Source organism: Podarcis bocagei (assembly GCF_964188305.1).
Source record: "Podarcis bocagei genome assembly, chromosome: 7".
Taxonomy (NCBI): domain Eukaryota; kingdom Metazoa; phylum Chordata; class Lepidosauria; order Squamata; family Lacertidae; genus Podarcis; species Podarcis bocagei.
In genome coordinates, this window is record NC_138132.1 from 90,882,704 (window position 1) to 90,900,518 (window position 17,815).

General features: G+C 50.1%; 1 protein-coding gene across 4 annotated transcripts in view; it reads right to left on the bottom strand.

Moving 5' to 3' along the window:
• KCNIP3 (potassium voltage-gated channel interacting protein 3) overlaps positions 1 to 17,815 on the bottom strand; it is a 128,402-nt gene that overhangs the window by 77,341 nt on the left and 33,246 nt on the right. For 2 of the 4 annotated variants that reach the window (XM_081201011.1, XM_081201010.1), the window contains exon 1: positions 8,292 to 8,736. The exons of the other annotated variants lie outside the window; for them this stretch is intronic. In XM_081201011.1, the coding sequence (XP_081057137.1) occupies positions 8,292 to 8,721 (430 nt within the window). In that variant the 5' untranslated portion in view covers positions 8,722 to 8,736. Of the gene's footprint in view, positions 1 to 8,291; positions 8,737 to 17,815 lie in introns of those variants that run through there. 4 annotated transcript variants of the gene reach the window in all.

Consider the following 17,815-nt stretch of genomic DNA (forward strand, 5'->3'; position numbering starts at 1 on the left):
AATCATCACAACATGAACTAGTGCTCAGTCCTTGCTGGTGGGAGGGGGGTTGCCCATATGGTTAGAACATAAGAACACAGAAGAAAGCTGTTTCATAGCAAGTCAGACCACTGGTCCACCTAGCTCAATATTGTCTACACTGACTGGCAGCTGCTCTCTAGAGGTTCAGCTAGGACTCTTTCCCAGCTGAACTGGAGACACCAGGGAAAGAACCTGGGATGTTTTCCATGCAAAGCATACTGAGGTATGGCTGGTTTGCTGTGATTTAGTTGAAGACTAAGAAAGTTTTGAAAGAGATATTGAGAAAGTTTTCAGTCTTAAGGGAAATCCAGGAACCTTGCACAGTTTGTACTAGGATGAGAAACATCCTGCCAATGACAGGACTGGGAAACCCTTGAATGCTGCGATGTCACAATGGAAGCCAGACTTGTGGGAGGCATTTTAGGCAGCAGGAGAGAACTCTCCATCTGCTCCAAAGAGCTTCACTAAGGAAGGAAGGCATTAGCCTTAGCAAAAGCTTTTAGGCCAGCCCAAAATATGTTTGGATTTCTGGACTAGTTCAGATTCAGGAGAAGGAGTGGAAAAAGAGGTTCAGCCATCTCTGGTTTCTGCTCCCTGGAAGACTACCCAGTGGAAAAGTTATATTTAAATGCAGAATTTGCATAGAACAACCAGGGAATAATTTCTTCTACTTCTTCTTCCTCCTGTTGCCCAATGGATCTTCCCTGAAAAATCTGTATGGCGTCTGTGTCCTGACTCAGCTTAACACTTTTTTTAAACAGTCAATCTCTCTTCGAGGAAAATATTGCATTGAAAAGGACTCCAGCGGAGACACTTCCCAGTTTCATCACTAGGGTGGCCAGTTAGATGTGGCCAAGAAAGAAGATGACAAAGGACACAGATTTTCATAACATTTAAATTTTCTAACTTGTATGTATAGATGCAAACTTTAAAAAAAAGAAACCAGATTTAAAAAGAAATTGAGTGCCTGTGGAGGCTTTTTATTTTATTTTACTAGTTTTGGGGTAGCAACCTTTTTTTGACTGCATTTTATTTGTTTTGGGTTGTGTGCAGGTATTATTTTTCTTAGGGTTGGGGTAGGTTCTGAGCATCCTCAGGTTTTATTCTGTAAAATGGGTATTCTGCTGTGTCCAAAGCAGTTTCTCTGATTTCCTGATGCACCATCAAAACAGAGAACTGTCCTCTGTAAAGTGGGACGCATGGTCACCTTGTCACACGGAAGCAACTTGTGTGCAGGACGTGGAGCTTCAGCTGCTGCATCGCGTCAGGCAAATTAAGACAGCACAGGAAAGTTTACTGCTGCTGGCAGGCAGCAAATTTAAAGATGCCTGTCTCGCTCTGGTGCTACAGATGGCCCACCTTGACCTCAGCTGCCACTGCACCTAGCCGCCCTCACCCCCAGCCACTGCAGAGATCCAGCCAAGCAGACCGATTCAATTACCACATTTGTGCAGCACTTTACCTCAGCCTGCCAATCACCAGAGCCAGGGAGCACCTTCTGCTTCAGACCACAACAACAGCATGAGTCACCTGGTGCTCACATGACTCAGGAAAATTACTGCCCCTCTTTTGCACACAGGATGTTGTTGCAAGGAAAGCATCTTTCCAATGGGTGCAATGGCCCTTGGTACTCCACAGTGAAGGGCACAGAGCACCAGCATCTGGTAGGTCCAGAAACAGCAGCTGCTGCCAGATTTGCCCAAGCGGAACAAACAGGAAAGGTTTCCAACCCAGTGCGTGGCAGCTCTGCAAAAGGCCAGTTCCACACCAGGGATCATTAGGAAAGGAATTGAAAATAACACTGCCGATATCATAGTGCCGTTATACAAATCTATGATGCAACTGCACTTCAAATACTATATTATCTCACATCTAGCACATTTTTGCTGGCAGTACTCACTGGTGCACAGTACTTGGCCCCACAACCATGGCCATTGGTGCCATGCAGTGTGCATGGCCCTGGCACCAAAATTTGTGGGTGCCCAGCCCCTTCATGGGGAATTTTGTGGATGCTTGGGTACCCAGGGCCCCAGGGAGTTGGCACCTAAGACTGGCATTCCCCCAGAGATGCTCAGCCGCTTAGGGAGCTGCGGCATGCACCCCCCCCAGGGCTGGCTGGAGCGCACAAGTCCCGCTCCCCAAGGAGCACAAGAATGGGTGGTGTGGCACATGACACACTTCCCCTGCTGTGCATTGTGCCCTGCTGCCGGCTGCATATGCCCTGGCCGCCTGGCAGGCCTGGACTGCGCACTCCCCGCTCCTCCACTCAGAGAAAAAAACAGTAAAAGACACAACACCATTGAATGGGATCAAATCAGGCCATAACTTTATTGACTGTAGATGAAGTGGCTTGGCACAGGCAATGGGTAAGCATTTATTTCCGGCCCATCTGCCGGAAATGACATCAGGGTCAACCCAGCAGGGGGGGATTCCTAGGGCTTACGTCAAATAGGGGGATCCCCACAGGGATCGCTGCCTCTAGGAGCACTGAGGCCCAAGCCCCCCATCTGGGCATATGGACAGAAGCAACTCCTTCATGGACCCCTTTAATGGGATACCCTATTTAACCTATTTAGGTACAACCCCCCCCCCCGACCAAGACTAAGGTCACCCAGTGCCTAAACCACCAGAGTTGTGATGATGCTGTGAGGTAGGCAAACCCTCCAGGGCGCAGCCAATTTGCCTGATAGGCAAATTCCTACCCGGCCACACTAATACGGCGACCACCACAGTCATAGCAAGGCCAATTTATTATGTAAAATGCAAAATTAAAGGTGGGTTGATCTGACAAAGAAGAGCTGGGAGTTGGGGGCTGGCACAGCTGTTGAAATTTCCCAGGAGTGGACCTGAGGGAAGCCTGCGTGTTCCCTCTGGCTCCTGGAGAGCCCAGCCCTCTGTGCCAGCCTGCCATTGGCCAATACAGGAGAGGCTGAGGCAGGGCAGATTTCAAGCCGGGAGCACGAGACCAAGTTCACGCTCCGGCCAGACAAGCGCCCGGCATCCCACCTCTGCATTGACGGGGGGGGGGGTGGAGCTGCCACACCCCAAAAGGGGGATAAGCGGACTTGTGGTGGTCATGGAGGGGCAGGGGCAGGAGCCACTGGTGAGTAACGACACATTTTTTCCTAGAAAAAAGACACTGCTCACATCAAAAAGGATACTGCAGAGCTGAAAAATGTTTAGAAAAGGGCAACCAAAACGATCAAAAGTGAGTAAGAGGTGACATGACAGAACCATATAAAGTTATTCATGGTATGAAGAAAGTGGACAGAGAAAAGTTTTCCTCCTTCTCTCATAAAAATAAAGCTCTTGGACATCCAGTGCAATTGAATGTGGGAAGATTCGGGACAAATAAAATGAAATATTTCTTCATGCAGCATCTAGTTAAACTATGGATCTCCGTCCCACAGGAGGCAGTGATATAAAAAGAGGATTAGACAACTTCATGGAGAACAAGGCTAGCAGTGGCTACCAGCCACAGTGGCCATGGCTGGAGGCAGAAATATTTTTGGATATCAGTTGCTGGAAGCCACAGGAGGGGAGAGGGTTGGTTTTTGTGCTTGAATCCTGATTGCGGGATTCCCAACAGAGGCATCAGGTTGGCCACTGTGAGAGCAGGATACTGCCCTTGGGCCATTGGCTTGATCTGGCAGCCTATTCTTATGATCATATGAAGGACAGAGAAACCAACTCACTGTGGCTACTCTCAGAAACTCAGACGGATGAGTCCTCTGCCCCTATGACTGGCACCACAAAGTTCTGCTATGATTGGAAACCCCATCGTGCAGAGAATGGCTTGGGTGCAGCAGCGGCATGTGGGGTGGTGGGGAACTTCAGTGTCACCCTCCCAACGACAGCAGCAGCATGGCTGCTTACCTGAACGGAGTTATGATGGGACAGTGACAAGGTGGGTGGCATCATTGCACTGGCCCTCCCACCGGAACACAGGCACAGCCCTGACCTGGCTACTGTCCTAGCTTGATCCAGGTTTTTCAGAACCACCTCAGCATCACACGTCATAAAACAATAACAATGTAGACAAATACACAGACATCAAAGATTTCAATGCCAGTATAATAGTGAGATTATTTCTAGGATCAAGGGAGTTTCAGAGCTGCAGGGGCTGCAACTAGCACCACAGACTGACACAGCTGCAGGTCTAGCATGGGGGGGGGGGCTTTCCATCAGTTTATTACTTTGAAGACTTCAATTGATGACACAACCTTGAGGCTACCAAAAGCACATCAGGAGATCTCAGATGGACCAGAGACAAGAATATTTTAAGGAGAGATCAATTGAATAGTGTTTGGTTAAAACTTGTGCTACATGTCTTCAACTTAACCTACCAAGGTGCAAGAGATGTTAGCCTAAGGTGTGAAATAGAGGGTGCTTTGCATAGCTTTTTAAAAAAGTATTTTTCTTCCCCATGAAACCCTCTGCAAAGATTTTCACCACTTTACTGCACTCCACCTTGTCCTCTTCGGAGTGGGAAGCGATATCACAATTTCATCCGCTTGCTTACCAGTGGTGTTGCATGCCTGGGCATGCAAGGCTGAAGAAAGTTCGCCAACCATAACTTTTACAGTACCTCTCCCCCCCCCCCTTTTGCTAGGCCTCAGCATCTGTTCTGTTACGGGGTTCTTAATGAATTTTCTGAGCATTTGGGCACAACACAATCTAGTTCCGTTGAGTAGACAGCAGCAGGATTCTGCCACTTCTGGCACCACTCGGGGCCTGACGTGCTCAAGCGCTTTTTAAAATTACAACAAACTTCATTCCAAACAAAATTGTCCCTTCCTGATGATATCATCTAGTTCAGCCTTCTCTGACTCCCATCAGCCCTAGTTAGCACATGCTGATGGGCATTTTAGTCCAAAACATCTGGACAGCACCTGGCTGGCAAAGGTTGATTCAGCTGGACTGAAGTCAACACTATCTCGTACATCAATGATTCCTAAAGTTACTCTGCATTTGACCTTCTCTTACTTTTCCATCTCCCCTGAAGCCTACTGCCTTCTTTCTCTTTTTTTGTTCCGCTGCGTGAAATCTGAAGCCTCAGCGTCCAAAATCTATACACCTATTTGTCAAAGACCTCATACGTACATGAAAAGTGGCAAGCTCAGTGGTTGGACAGGTTCAGCGCAGAGTCTGAAGTTTTCAACAACTCAGTACAGCTACACTTCCGTCTGAAAGCATCCTGAAAAAATCACTAAATGACAGTGTGTCTTTGAATCCAACTGTGATCTCGTTGGGTTCATTGGACAGTATGGCGCAAAAGGAACACAAGCCTCTAATTACAAATTTACCAGTGGCAGCCAAACCAGCCATTGCAAAGAAATTTTTTTTTGGGGGGGGGGAGTGGAATGCTATAATACTATATCAGTAATGGAATGAATGACTGAAGTTGGGACTAAATTCCAGAGAGGGAGACTGTGGGTGAAAGTTTGGGTGCAAGGCGAAATCACAATTTAGCACTATAGAAATGAGCCTCAGTGAAGCAGGAGTGCCTGGCGTGCTCTGGTCCATGGGGCACGAAGAGTCAGACACAACTAAACAACAAATAGAAATGAGCCTCAGTGAGCCTCCAACTTGCACCATGACCTCCTCCTCCAGAATGGCCATGAGAAGAAGGAGATTGGACCTTGCACAAATTTGTGAGGTTAGGCAACATCCGTTATTTATACTGAACATTCAGTCTCACTTTTTTGTCCGCAGGTTAGATGAGATTGTGTCTCAGCAATTGCTGTCCCACACCTACCCCCTGCATTTCATGTCACTTTCCTTACTGCAAAAAAGCTCAATGTGTGTGTGTCCATGGGGGAAGCAGGTGTGTAATGCAAGACCTCCAAACCCACTCTTGTTGCACACCCTTAATTGGGCAGTATGTGATTGAATCCCACATGCAAAATAGGGGCAGCCTCAAAACACCCTAAGTTTATATTGGCTGGGCAAATGAGCTGCAGTGCCTTCCCCCGCCATGAGGAGGGGCTGCTGCTGCTGCTGCTGCACAGCAAAGTCCAGGCCAAGAGCTCCAGCTGCCTGACAGCTGCCCTGGTGCTCCTTGGAGCAAGACTGCAAAGCCCTTCTGCCAGAATCCCTGGGTGTCGTAGAGCAGGGGTCAGCAAACTTTTTTCTGCAGGGGGCCAGTCCACTGTCCCTCAGACCTTGTGGGGGGCTGGACTATATGGGGGGGGATGAACGAATTCCTATGACCCACAAATAACCCAGACATACATTTTAAATAAAAGGACATATTCTACTCATGTAAAAACTTGCTGATTCCTGGACCGTCCGCAGGCCGGATTTAGAAGGCAACTGGGCAGGATCCGGCCCCCGGACCTTAGTTTGCCTACCCATGCCATAGTGTGTGCTGCACACTCCATTACACAGACACCATGGCTTTTATCTCATCCCTTGCTGGGTCTGGAGGTTTTGCCCATGTCACAAGAGAGAGAAACTAAGTGGGTGCCCAGGAGGAAGTCAAGTACAGTCAGTTGGCATCCATGGGAAGGGACAATGTCCCTGCCAGGGAGGAAGAGGAAGAGAGAGAGAGAGATGGAGTGCCACAGGGACTGCAGCCCGCCCCCCAACAGAAGAAGGGTGCTCCCTGATGTGTAATTGTTGCCACAGGAAAAAAAATGCAACGAAGCAATGACAACTTCAGAAGCCCGCTACTTCGTTTATGCTAATGTAGCAGGTAAGGTGCCACTTATAAATCATCTAAAAAGACGACCCCGATTCACATTGTTTGTGACTAGGTGACGCATGTGCCTTCCTGCTCAGCCTGTTGTACAGGAGGAAGCGACAACTTCAATCAAGACAGGTCTTTGGATTGTATCCAATGGTGTTTGTGCACAAGCAGGACACATTTCCACACACGCAACAACACTTCCCCTTCCCCCAGATTTGCTCCGAAGGGTTGGAGGACTCTCTGGAGCAGATTTGGGGGCTGCAGGGGGTGGGGCAGGCAAGAAAGTGGACGTTCTGTTGCCCAAGTGGAAGTTGGCTTCTGTCACATTGGATGCAACCACTTAAGCCATACTTGGAGTGGATTGGCCTCCAATTAGAGGACCCCATTCTGAAAAACAAGGCGCATGGGCACCCTGGCAGCAGGAGACAGGAAAAGGCCAGTGTGAAGAGAGTGTGAAAAAGGCAGAGGGTTCTTTCCAAACTTTGAGCAATTTCACCAGTAGATTAATCAATTACAGCTGTGGCCGATTAATCTGTGCAACCTGATTCAACTCACCAAAGGCAGACTGAAGGGCATGGAAGCTTATGTCTTTTGAGACTATAATATTCTGGTGGGCGTGATACTGAAATACCGAAGGCGGGGAGAAAAGAAAACCGAATGAAGAATTCTTTCCAATTGAGCCAGTTCACACATTCTGCTGCCAGTCCCCTGGCTAAACAGCTGCCACATGTGCAGAGCTCAAGGGAGGAGTGCAGGCTTCTCCTTTATGAGGAACTCATCCCACCAGCAGGCACCTGAGCAAAGGCCAGTGCCCAGGATTAATTAACATTATACCTTGTCATCCTAGCAACATCACTTTCATTTGATCTTCAGCGGCACACACTCCTGCCTGTACGACACCCAGGCAAGAAACACGAAACTTTCACCGGAGATGACTTACTCTCTCTGAAACAGAGTCTCTCTCTCTGCGCTGAGCCCTTGAGCTGGAAATCTACCAGTTTCCTGAAAAACACCACCCTGTGACCCGGGTGCCACCAGAACCCACCACTTATTTTTTTTCCTTTTGGAGGTGCCAACTATTGTTGCAGAAACCTCTCTTGTGGGTAACAAAGGTCTGGCGCGTTAAAAAAGTAACATTACATGTGGTTCAGAAGTGCCAGCTGTTTCCACATCTGGGGTCGGGAAGAAGCAACAGCCGCGATGTCCAAGTACCCGCTAAGGGGGAAGTATGCAAAGAGAGGAAAACAAGATGGGCCACGGAGTGGAAACTGTCTGTAGCCGGCACCAACCTGCTGCACTCCAGGTGTTCTAGATGGGAACTCCCATCAGCCACGCATTCCTGCGGCTGATAGCAGCTGTGGTCCAAAGCATCTGCAGGGCGCCAAAGAATTCCCTAGAGGGCGAGGTCCCTCTGGCCACCTCGTAGGCCTCAAGGAGGGCTCAAGCGCCTTCCGCAAAAATTAATCTGCTTCTCCAAGCCCATCTCGGAACCATCCAGGGAAGTAACTAGCACCACCCAGCAAGCCCAACTGGTGACCTCAGCTGCCTCTCCAAGCTGCTGGCAGACCCCTGGGCTTACCTTCAGACGACAGGTTGCCTGAGATGAGGCGGACAAAGCAGCTGATGAGGTTGTAGAGCTGCTTCTTGCAGGTGTGCCGGTAGTCGCGGATCTTGAGGCGCACCTCCAGGTAGCGCACGGGCTTCCCTGACGACGCTGATGCCTTTGCCTCTCCATTGAGGGGCATCCCGCTGCACTCCAGCAGACTCCGCGGCAGCCTCTCCCCTGCCAGGCTCGCCTCCCCTCCGCCTTGGGCTCCCCTGACTTGCAAAGTTGCTCGGGCTGCCTTGGGAGAGAGCCGGGCGCCTGCCTCTTGCTGCACTGACCCTGTTCCCCTCTCCACCTGCGTACGCTTTGCCTCTTCCTCCGCTTGACTGCCTCTCTGGATCTCCTGGCCTCTCAAGGCAGGCCGCTTCCAAATTTGGATTTTCTCTCGCTGGCTGCTCTCCATTTCCCCTCTCTCCCACCCTCCCCTCGACTTATGATTCACTCACTTTCTAACCCGATTGCAGGAGTCCACAAACTCCTTTCTCTTTCCGTGGAGTCCAGCCCTTTTCTCCTCCCCCTCTCTGGCTGTTCTCTGTGGCCAGGGGCTCTTGGGGGGCACGACCTGGGCAGCTGTCACTCCCATCAGTAGTGGGGTCAGCCTCGTCCGCCTGGAGCGCCTGCTGAGCCCCTGAATCCCTGCTTCCCTGCTTCAACTAGGATCCGCTTACCAGTAACTCACACTCAACCCCTGTGGTCTCCAGGGAGAAGGGGGAAGAGACGAGAGAGAGAGAGAGAGAGCGATAAAAAGATTATCCATGCATTTTAACCCTCAGAGTCCTGCAAGCTGCCACAACTATTTTCCTGCACTCATTGCTCTCTTGTGTTGCTCCCTCCAGCCGCTTGAGGGTCAGCTATGATTCTTGAACTGGGGACCCCAGCACAGATCTCCTCGGCCAGGATCAGTCCCTTCCTCCCGAGCCTCTCAGTCTGCTCTGTTGCCTGACTCAGCCATGTGTCACCTGGTCATGCGGGAAAGCGTCCCATCTACCCAGCATCCTGTTCTCACTTTGTCCTATGCACACACAGACACACCCCTCTCCATCCAGGGAAGACAGAGGCGCTATCCCAGTTCAAAGACACAGAGCAGCTGGCGAGGGGTGTGGCCTGTGAAGCAGATGTGACCTGGAGAGGATCCAAAGGGGGCACATCTAGTCCACCATCCTGTCCTCACAGTGGACAACCAAATGTAGTAGCAGACTTGGGGCTTTCAAATTTCAGCAGCACCCTGTGCAAGACCAAAATATGGTGCCCCCCTCCCGCTTCTTGTCTTCCATTCTAAGTCACTGTGGTGTGGTGGCACCCCCTGCAATGCCCTCTCGGCTCAGCAGTGTGTCTGCAGGTCCTGGACAATCCAGACAACAAACACCCCCCCCCAACCTCTCTGAGGGGCAGTGTGGTGTAGTGGTTGAGAGCGGTAGACTCATAATCTGGTGAACAAGGTTCACGTCTCCGCTCCTCCACCTGCAGCTGCTGGGTGACCTTGGGCCAGTCACACTTCTCTGAGGTCTCTCAGCCCCACTCACCTCACAGAGTGTTTGTTGTGGGGGAGGAAGGGAAAGGAGAATGTGAGCGGCTTTGAGACTCTTTAAAGGGAGTGAAAGGCGGGATATCAAATCCAAACGCTTCTTCTTCTTCTTCTGATGTGGTCCAAAGGAAAGCAGAGCAAGACATTTGGCACCACCTTGGCTGCAGGAGTTGCCAAAAGGAGGAGTAACAAGGCACCATCCAACTGCCTTAGGGTTTATTCCTTAGCCTAGGTTTAGGAACAGAGTCTTCCTTCTTCTAGATGGGCTACCTTCCCGGGTTGAAGAGCCCCACCTGCCCCTCACTTTCCTCTACAGCACAGGCAGAAACTGCCTTCTTGAGCATTGAATGCAGTATTGGTCTTGTCCGCTCAATCCGCTGGAGCCTGTCTTTGCATGCAGGTGAACCCCCACACTTGCAGAGGGTTTGAGACCCATCAGCTACCCTCACCTGGCTTAGCTGGTCAGTTGAAGCTGTTTCCCAGGCTGTGGCCACTGTCGCAGGCTGACAGCTTCTAGGAGCCACAGGTAAGAGCTGAGTACATGGTGGGGACCAAAGGTGCACAAACCACCCCAGAAGGAGCACGACGTGTTTCCCACCAGAGCTATTACCCCTCCTTTAACACCCACTACAGCCCACCATGCTAGTAACCACTACACTTCGTACCAGCAGACAAAGCTGCCTTCTTCCATATCAGGGTAACTGGCCCATTGAAGCAGCTGACTGCACAAGAGTGGAGAATGTTCTGGATCTGGCCCAGCCCCCCTCCCACATTCCCACTATTTGGGCACTAACATCTGCAAGGACTCCACGCCTGCCATGATGTCCAGCCCTCCATCTACCAAATGCAAGCAGGACCAGGCTGTGAATGGACAGGTTCAGAGCTCCCAAGGGCAGCAACGTCAGGAGCTCCTGCTTCCTGCCCACGCTTCTTGGATGGAAAGGAAAAGCCAGTCTCCTGTGCCTCTTACAATAGGGAAAAAGAGGAAAGGCCATGGAACACAGTAGGGCTCACTTCTGACGAAATACGCATAGGATTGCCCTAAAAAGTTGTTAAGGGTGGGGGAACATAAATCCCTGTTTCCTGAGATCTAAAGGTGGGAGTATCCCATGCTTTGCTAAACAAGTGAACTTGGGTCCGAACGAGAGAGGGCGGCGCTGTCCACGCAATTGCAATGGCGTCATCTATGGGTATTTGCTTAGTAAACAGCAAGGGCACTTCCAATGGTGTAAAGGGGAACTTTCCTCCAATGCAAAGGGCAGGCCCAGGGCCCTGATCCAGCTAAGGACCACAGTGGGGACAACTGGTTAAAGCCCCCTAAATCTTACCTGGATCCCAATCCAGATCCTCTTCCCTGCATCTTTTCCCTGCTTTAAAATGATCCACGCTGTTGCTTCTTTTCTTTCTGTTACACTAGGGCTGGATTACCAAATAGGCAGAGTAGGAACCGGCCTCCGGGCCCCATGCCTTTTAGGGGCTCCGCAACAACAGGTCAAAATAATACTGATTCTGTCTTGAAAGAAAATTACAAGCAAGCTTTCTAAGTCAAATGCTATCCCTCTACAGCATGCACACAAGAAACCTCCAGGAAGCTTTCTGTGAGTTAGTGGGTCGCGAGTTTCTGCCGACTCCAGATCCTAATACCACATTTGCACGTATTAGGGGATAATTTGTGAGCCCCCCACAACTGACATGGGGCCTCCACAGAGTTTAATGTGTTACACTCACACTTCCCACATCTCTGGGAACTAGAGGACACTCACACCCACACCCTTTGGAATGAAAGCTCCAGAGTTGCTCCTGAGAAGGTTCACTTTCACACTGAGAGATGCATTGGGCAGCGAATGAATGATGTGGTCACACACCCGAGGCAGAGGTATGTAGAATAATGTACTCACAATCAAGGGGGCTGACTGGAAGGTGGCAAGCCCAGAGCAAGGACTCCTGCAGAGAGGCAGCAGGTGGCCTCATCTGGGAATGGGTGCTTTGTGCTCACCAGAAGGAACTTTCAATTTTCTAATTAATACTCACAGCACCCTCCTGTGCCCAGGCACACAATTCTAGCCCTTCTGATTTTCATGGGTGACTTCCAAGCATTTCCTAGCAATAGATTCGTAGTGATTTGCTCTTGTTCTTTTAAGTTCCGACCCACCCTGTTGACTCTTCAGTGCAGTTGGCCATGTTTAACCCACCTTGTGACTGCTGCCAAGCTCTGCACACTTGCAATCTGCCAATACTAACCCACCATAGCCACCATCTCTATGGGGTTGTTGAGGCCTCGACCCCTGTAATATTTGTAGACAGGGGGCTGAGCCCTGCAATATTGAGGGGGCAGAGGAGGCCTCTTCACAAAGATGGGCGCTCAGCGCAGCGTGACCCACCACCGCTGCCCCCCTGCCTACAAATGAGGCCCAGACCACCTTGAACTGTTGCTGTCCGCCGAGGCTAGGTCAAGGCCTCCATTGCTCAGCCGCCCGCCCACCACTGCCTCCACAGCCACTTAGCCAACACCTCCACCGTGAGGTCTCCATTGAGGCCACACTTCCAGAAGTATGTCTGTGGCTGTCGCGGGCCTCAATGGAGGCCTTGCGGTGGAGGCAGAGGCCTTAGAATCATAGAATCATAGAGTTGGAATAGACCACAAGGGCCATCGAGTCCAACCCCCTGCCAAGCAGGAAACACCATCAGAGCACACCTGACATATGGTTATCAAGCCTCTGCTTAAAGACCTCCAAAGAAGGAGACTCCACCACACTTCTTGGCAGCAAATTCCACTGTCAAACAGCTCTTACTGTCAGGAAGTTCTTCCTAATGTTTAGGTGGAATCTTCTTTCTTGTAGTTTGGATCCATTGCTCCGTGTCCGCTTCTCTGGAGCAGCAGAAAACAGCCTTTCTCCCTCCTCTATGTGACATCCTTTTATATATTTGAACATGGCTATCATATCACCCCTTAACCTCCTCTTCTCCAGGCTAAACATGCCCAGCTCCCTTAGCCGTTCCTCATAAGGCATCGTTTCCAGGGCTTTGACCATTTTGGTTGCCCTCCTCTGGACACGTTCCAGTTTGTCAGTGTCCTTCTTGAACTGTGGTGCCCAGAACTGGACACAGTACTCCAGGTGAGGTTTGACCAGAGCAGAATACAGTGGCACTATTACTTCCCTTGATCTAGATGCTATACTCCTATTGATGCAGCCCAGAATTGCATTGGCTTTTTTAGCTGCCGCGTCACACTGTTGGCTCATGTCAAGTTTGTGGTCAACCAAGACTCCTAGATCCTTTTCACATGTACTGCTCTCAAGCCAGGTGTCACCCATCTTGTATTTGTGCCTCTCATTTTTTTTTGCCCAAGTGCAATACTTTACATTTCTCCCTGTTAAAGTTCATCTTGTTTGTTTTGGCCCAGTTCTCTAATCTGTCAAGGTCGTTTTGAGGTGTGATCCTGTCCTCTGGGGTGTTAGCCACCCCTCCCAGTTTGGTGTCATCTGCAAATTTGATCAGGATGCCCTTGAGTCCATCATCCAAGTCGTTGATAAAGATGTTGAATAAGACCGTACCCAAGACAGAACCCTGTGGCACCCCACTAGTCACTCTTCTCCAGGATGAAGAGGAACCATTGATGAGCACCCTTTGGGTTCGGTCAGTCAGCCAGTTACAAATCCACTGAGTGGTAGCATAGTCAAGACTGCATTTTACCAGCTTCTTTACAAGAATATCATGGGGCACCTTGTCGAATGCCTTGCTGAAATCAAGGCCTAGTTGCTACGGGGGCAGTGGACAGCCAGCAGAGATAAGGCAGCGAGGGGAGGTGGCCGAGCGCGGAGCCCATTTTCGCACACATGTGATGGCACAAGTGATGTCATGACACAATGGCACATGCGTCTCTGGTTGGTGCCACCAAGTCAGCACCTCTGCAACCATTTTATTTTGGGACCTGAAATGCTGCTGTAGCCAAGATATGACATGATGCACGTGTAAGACTTGGATCAGGGACGGGGAACCTGTGGCTCTCCAGATGTTCAGAACACAACTCCCATCAGCCAGAGCCAGTACAGCTGTGCTTTCATCAGCCAGAGCATCACGTGGCCGCTCTGGCTGGGGGTGAAGGGAAATGTAGTCCAAAACATCTGGAAGGCGCTAGGCTTATGAAGCTTGCTCTAGGAACTGCCCCCCCCCAAGTCCCATTCCTTCATGCAACACACTCTGGGCAATGACAAACCTTGACGTTTGTCACCTAAACGTGGCCCTGCCTGAGCCACACTGATTTCTCAGCCCTAGAGCAGCAACCACCGGGGGCCAGCAGCTGTCGTAGGCTCTTAAGGTGGTCTCCCCCCTCTTATACGCACTCTGAACTGGCCAGGCTCAAGTTGCTTCTCCGTTCAAGTGCAGAACCAGCCTCCTCTCCTCCTTTGCAGGTGATATCTCAGTCCATTCCCCACCACCACCTCCCTTGGTTTACAGCTCAGACTAGGAAATGCTGTGTCCACAAATACTGATCCCACGGGAAGGTGTATCAGTGACAGAGCTCAGCACCAGACCATTCCTGCTTCCCCCTGTGTTATTGGACACCAGCACAGAGGAAAAGCTGGAGCTGGGGTTCTTCAACCCTGAAAAACAACCCTGGGAGCATCAGCCGAGAGAGGCCAGGCTGGTCCTGAAGGCAGGAGGCCTCACTGGACCGGTGTGGCTTTTTCCTGGCATGGAGGTCACTGATGGAGAAAGCTTCACCAGCTAAAGTTCTGGGCTCAGCATGCCAGTAACAGTACTACAGGAGGGCAGGAAAAAGGAGGAGGGAGAACCCTGCTAAAAGGTATTTGACCGAGAGAAGGCAGATACAAGGTACTGACCTGGTGCCCTCCAGATGTTTTGGACCACAGTTCCCATCAGCCACAGCCAACATGGCCACGCTCCCACCAGCCTCAGCATCATACGGCAGTGCTGGCGGGGGCTGATGGGAGTTGTAGTCCCATACATTAGGAGGGCACCAGGTTGGCAAGGCCAGTGTAGAAAATACACAGGTGGGTTCATGGAACATGCTCTCCTGAAAGCCGCAATCTGGGTTTCAGATTAGGTTTGTAAACTGCAATAAAGGTTGGTTGATTTATTTCTCATTGACAAAACATGGTTTGTTTTTTACAGTCAGGGATTTCCTCTCCTACTGAAAGTGTTAACTATGGATGCCTTTGCCTAGAGATCTTGCAGGATTTCAGATGTGCAAGACTGAGAATGGGAAGTATACAATTTCAAGGCCACAAATGGGGGCTGGGCTTTCTCTTTAAAGTAAGTTTTGAGACCTCAAGGTTGCAAACATGACAATAAAATATTAAAGGATCGGAAATCAGCAGACAAGTCTAAAAGAAGAACAACTCATTTTGTTTTGTAACCTTGGACGGTTCCTAAGTATAGCATACAAAAGTTGTTGTTGTTGTTGTTGTTTGAGGGTCTGATTCCAGTTTATTATTTTCTACAATTGAAGATTAGCAATTTCTGAATAAGAATATTGTGGAGTAAGATCAGCCTGCTCATCACCTGCAGTTCACAAGCAGCAGCAATATTCCTGATATATTATATATTAGCATAATCTGATATGCATCATGGCTTTAGCACTCCAGCTCATGATGCATTTCCAAGAAGGCTGTGTCAGAGCTTCAGATACAGACATTGTTTGTCCTGTTAGTTTCTAAAAGGCATGTGCAAAATCCACCCAATAAATCACACTCATTTCTATGCCTGAGGTAGCAATATGGGGAAACCCAGCCAGATGGGTGGGGTATAAATAATAAATTGTTATTATTGTTATTATAACCAACATCTCCAGTTTCAGTTACCGTATGTTAAACTGTGTGGATCACAGTCACTGTTGAACTGGGTCAGTGCGAAGTCACACTTACAGACTGGCCTGGCAGTTTGGAGACACACTACAGACAACTCAGCCAGGCTGTCAAAGGCTACTTGCTGTCAGGGGTGCCAACTTGAACAAAATATGGGGAGTGGGTAATCCCCACCCCGCCTAATTGATCACCCTACATAGTGCACACACACCATTTGAATGGCAATGTCCATCAACTTGGGGGGAGGGGAGCTCAAATATTTTATTGGGAGGGCCAAAGATATCCTGGCCCCTAGGAGTTGGCGCCTACGGTTGCTGCTGAGGAATGGCAAGGATCCCAGTGCCCTGACTGATAACAGCTTGCAGAGGCATAGCATGGGGGTGCCAGAGGGGCCGTGGCCCTGCGCATGGATTTTTGAGGGGGCGCAAAGCAGGCACCCTCATGCAGGCGCCCCCACCACACCCTGGCCCAGCACTCCTCTCCTAGTGTGGCTGAGATGAGAACTGGTCCATGCTTGGGGTGCAACATGGGGGTGCCTAGTTTGTGCCCATCAAGGGCCATGTCAGCTGTCTGGGCTCCCCCTGCACCAGTGAGAGGGCAGGCAGGTGGTCCCTCCAGCGGGGTCAGTGGGAAGGGCTGGGGTGTCACAGCAGGCTCCTTCACCCTCCACATCCTGCAACCGGGCACATGAACACACCCTGGCATGCACCCACACACCCCTCTGGCATGCATGTGACCCCCCCCCCCCGGGCACCATGAGCTCATTCAAACTGCCCTGGGGATGTTTTGCCTTTCTAAACAAGAGCCCATGATTTAGAAAAAATAAATAAAAACAATCCTTTCCATCAGCAAATTCCATATCAACAATGCTGGTTTAAAATGCTAATTTTCAGTGTTATACCCAATATGTGTTGCAACCACAATCATCAAGAATGTGGATCAAGAGTCATTATAAACATATTTTCTGCTTATTTTCCCTACAGATAATACCACGGGGGCATAAAGAAGGCGCATGACAGGGCTTGCAAGAAAAACAGACCAGGCTTCCTGTGCTTTGTCTCCCAGCCTGATGCACTGCTACGAAACACAGATTGTATGAACACAATGGTAGCTGACATTGCTCTGCAAGGTATTTTGCTTGTGGCAAACAGTTCCAGAGTGAGGCCCACCGGCTTGAGAACCTTCAGCGTCACCATGAGCTCATGGTATTCATGGGAAGCAAAACACAACTGGACTCTTAGAAACAAAAGTAGCTGAGTAAACTATTTCAAGAGGCCATTTTATTATATCAGAGATGGGTTGCCAGGTTGTACCTAAGAGCAACACAGGAACATAGGAAGCTGCCTAATACCAAGTCAGACCATGGGTCCATCTAGTTCAGTACAGCCTGCACTGACTGGCAGTGGCACTCCAGATTTCAGACCAGGATGCCTCTCTGCCAGTCCTTCCTGGAGATGGTGTGGAGTTGCAGTGGCTGCAGAAGTACGCACAAAGCCATCACTGTCCCTGGAATCTGACTCACACTAAGGCTTGGACCACACCACATCACACCAGAATGTTGCTGTCTTTTACACGTATGTCACCACTACGTATAGCCCTTTGCAGAGTAATGTAAGCAAGGACTGGGGGCGGAGGCTGTTCCAAGGTGCTTCCAGTCTTGATCTTCCAGCCAACCCCCACAATGACCGAACCTTTGAGAGCTAGCATGTTGCTGCGGGTCGAGTGTCAGACTAGGAACAGGGAGAGCAGGGTTCAGATCCCCAGTCAGCCATGAAGCTCGCTGGGTGGCTTTCGGCCAGTCGCTGCTTCTCAGCCTAACCTGCCTCACAGGGTTGTTGTGGAGATTAATTGGGAAGAGGGAGAGCCATGTATGCCATCTTGTGCTCCTTGGACAAAAAGGTGGGATATAAACACAATAAATAAAATAAATAAAGCCTTCTGCGTTTGAGGCAGATGCTCCATTATTGAGTTAGTACAGTTGTTTGCTATATCGAGGGCCAGCTCAAAGCATGTTGGTACCCTCACGGCACCTGAGTGCATCAGGCTAGCTTGGCAGGCCCCCGGGTCTGTCTACTTCCTGCCCCTCTGCTTCTGCCCCAAGGTGGCTTCCTCATTCTGCTGAATGACATGGCCAGCCCTACATA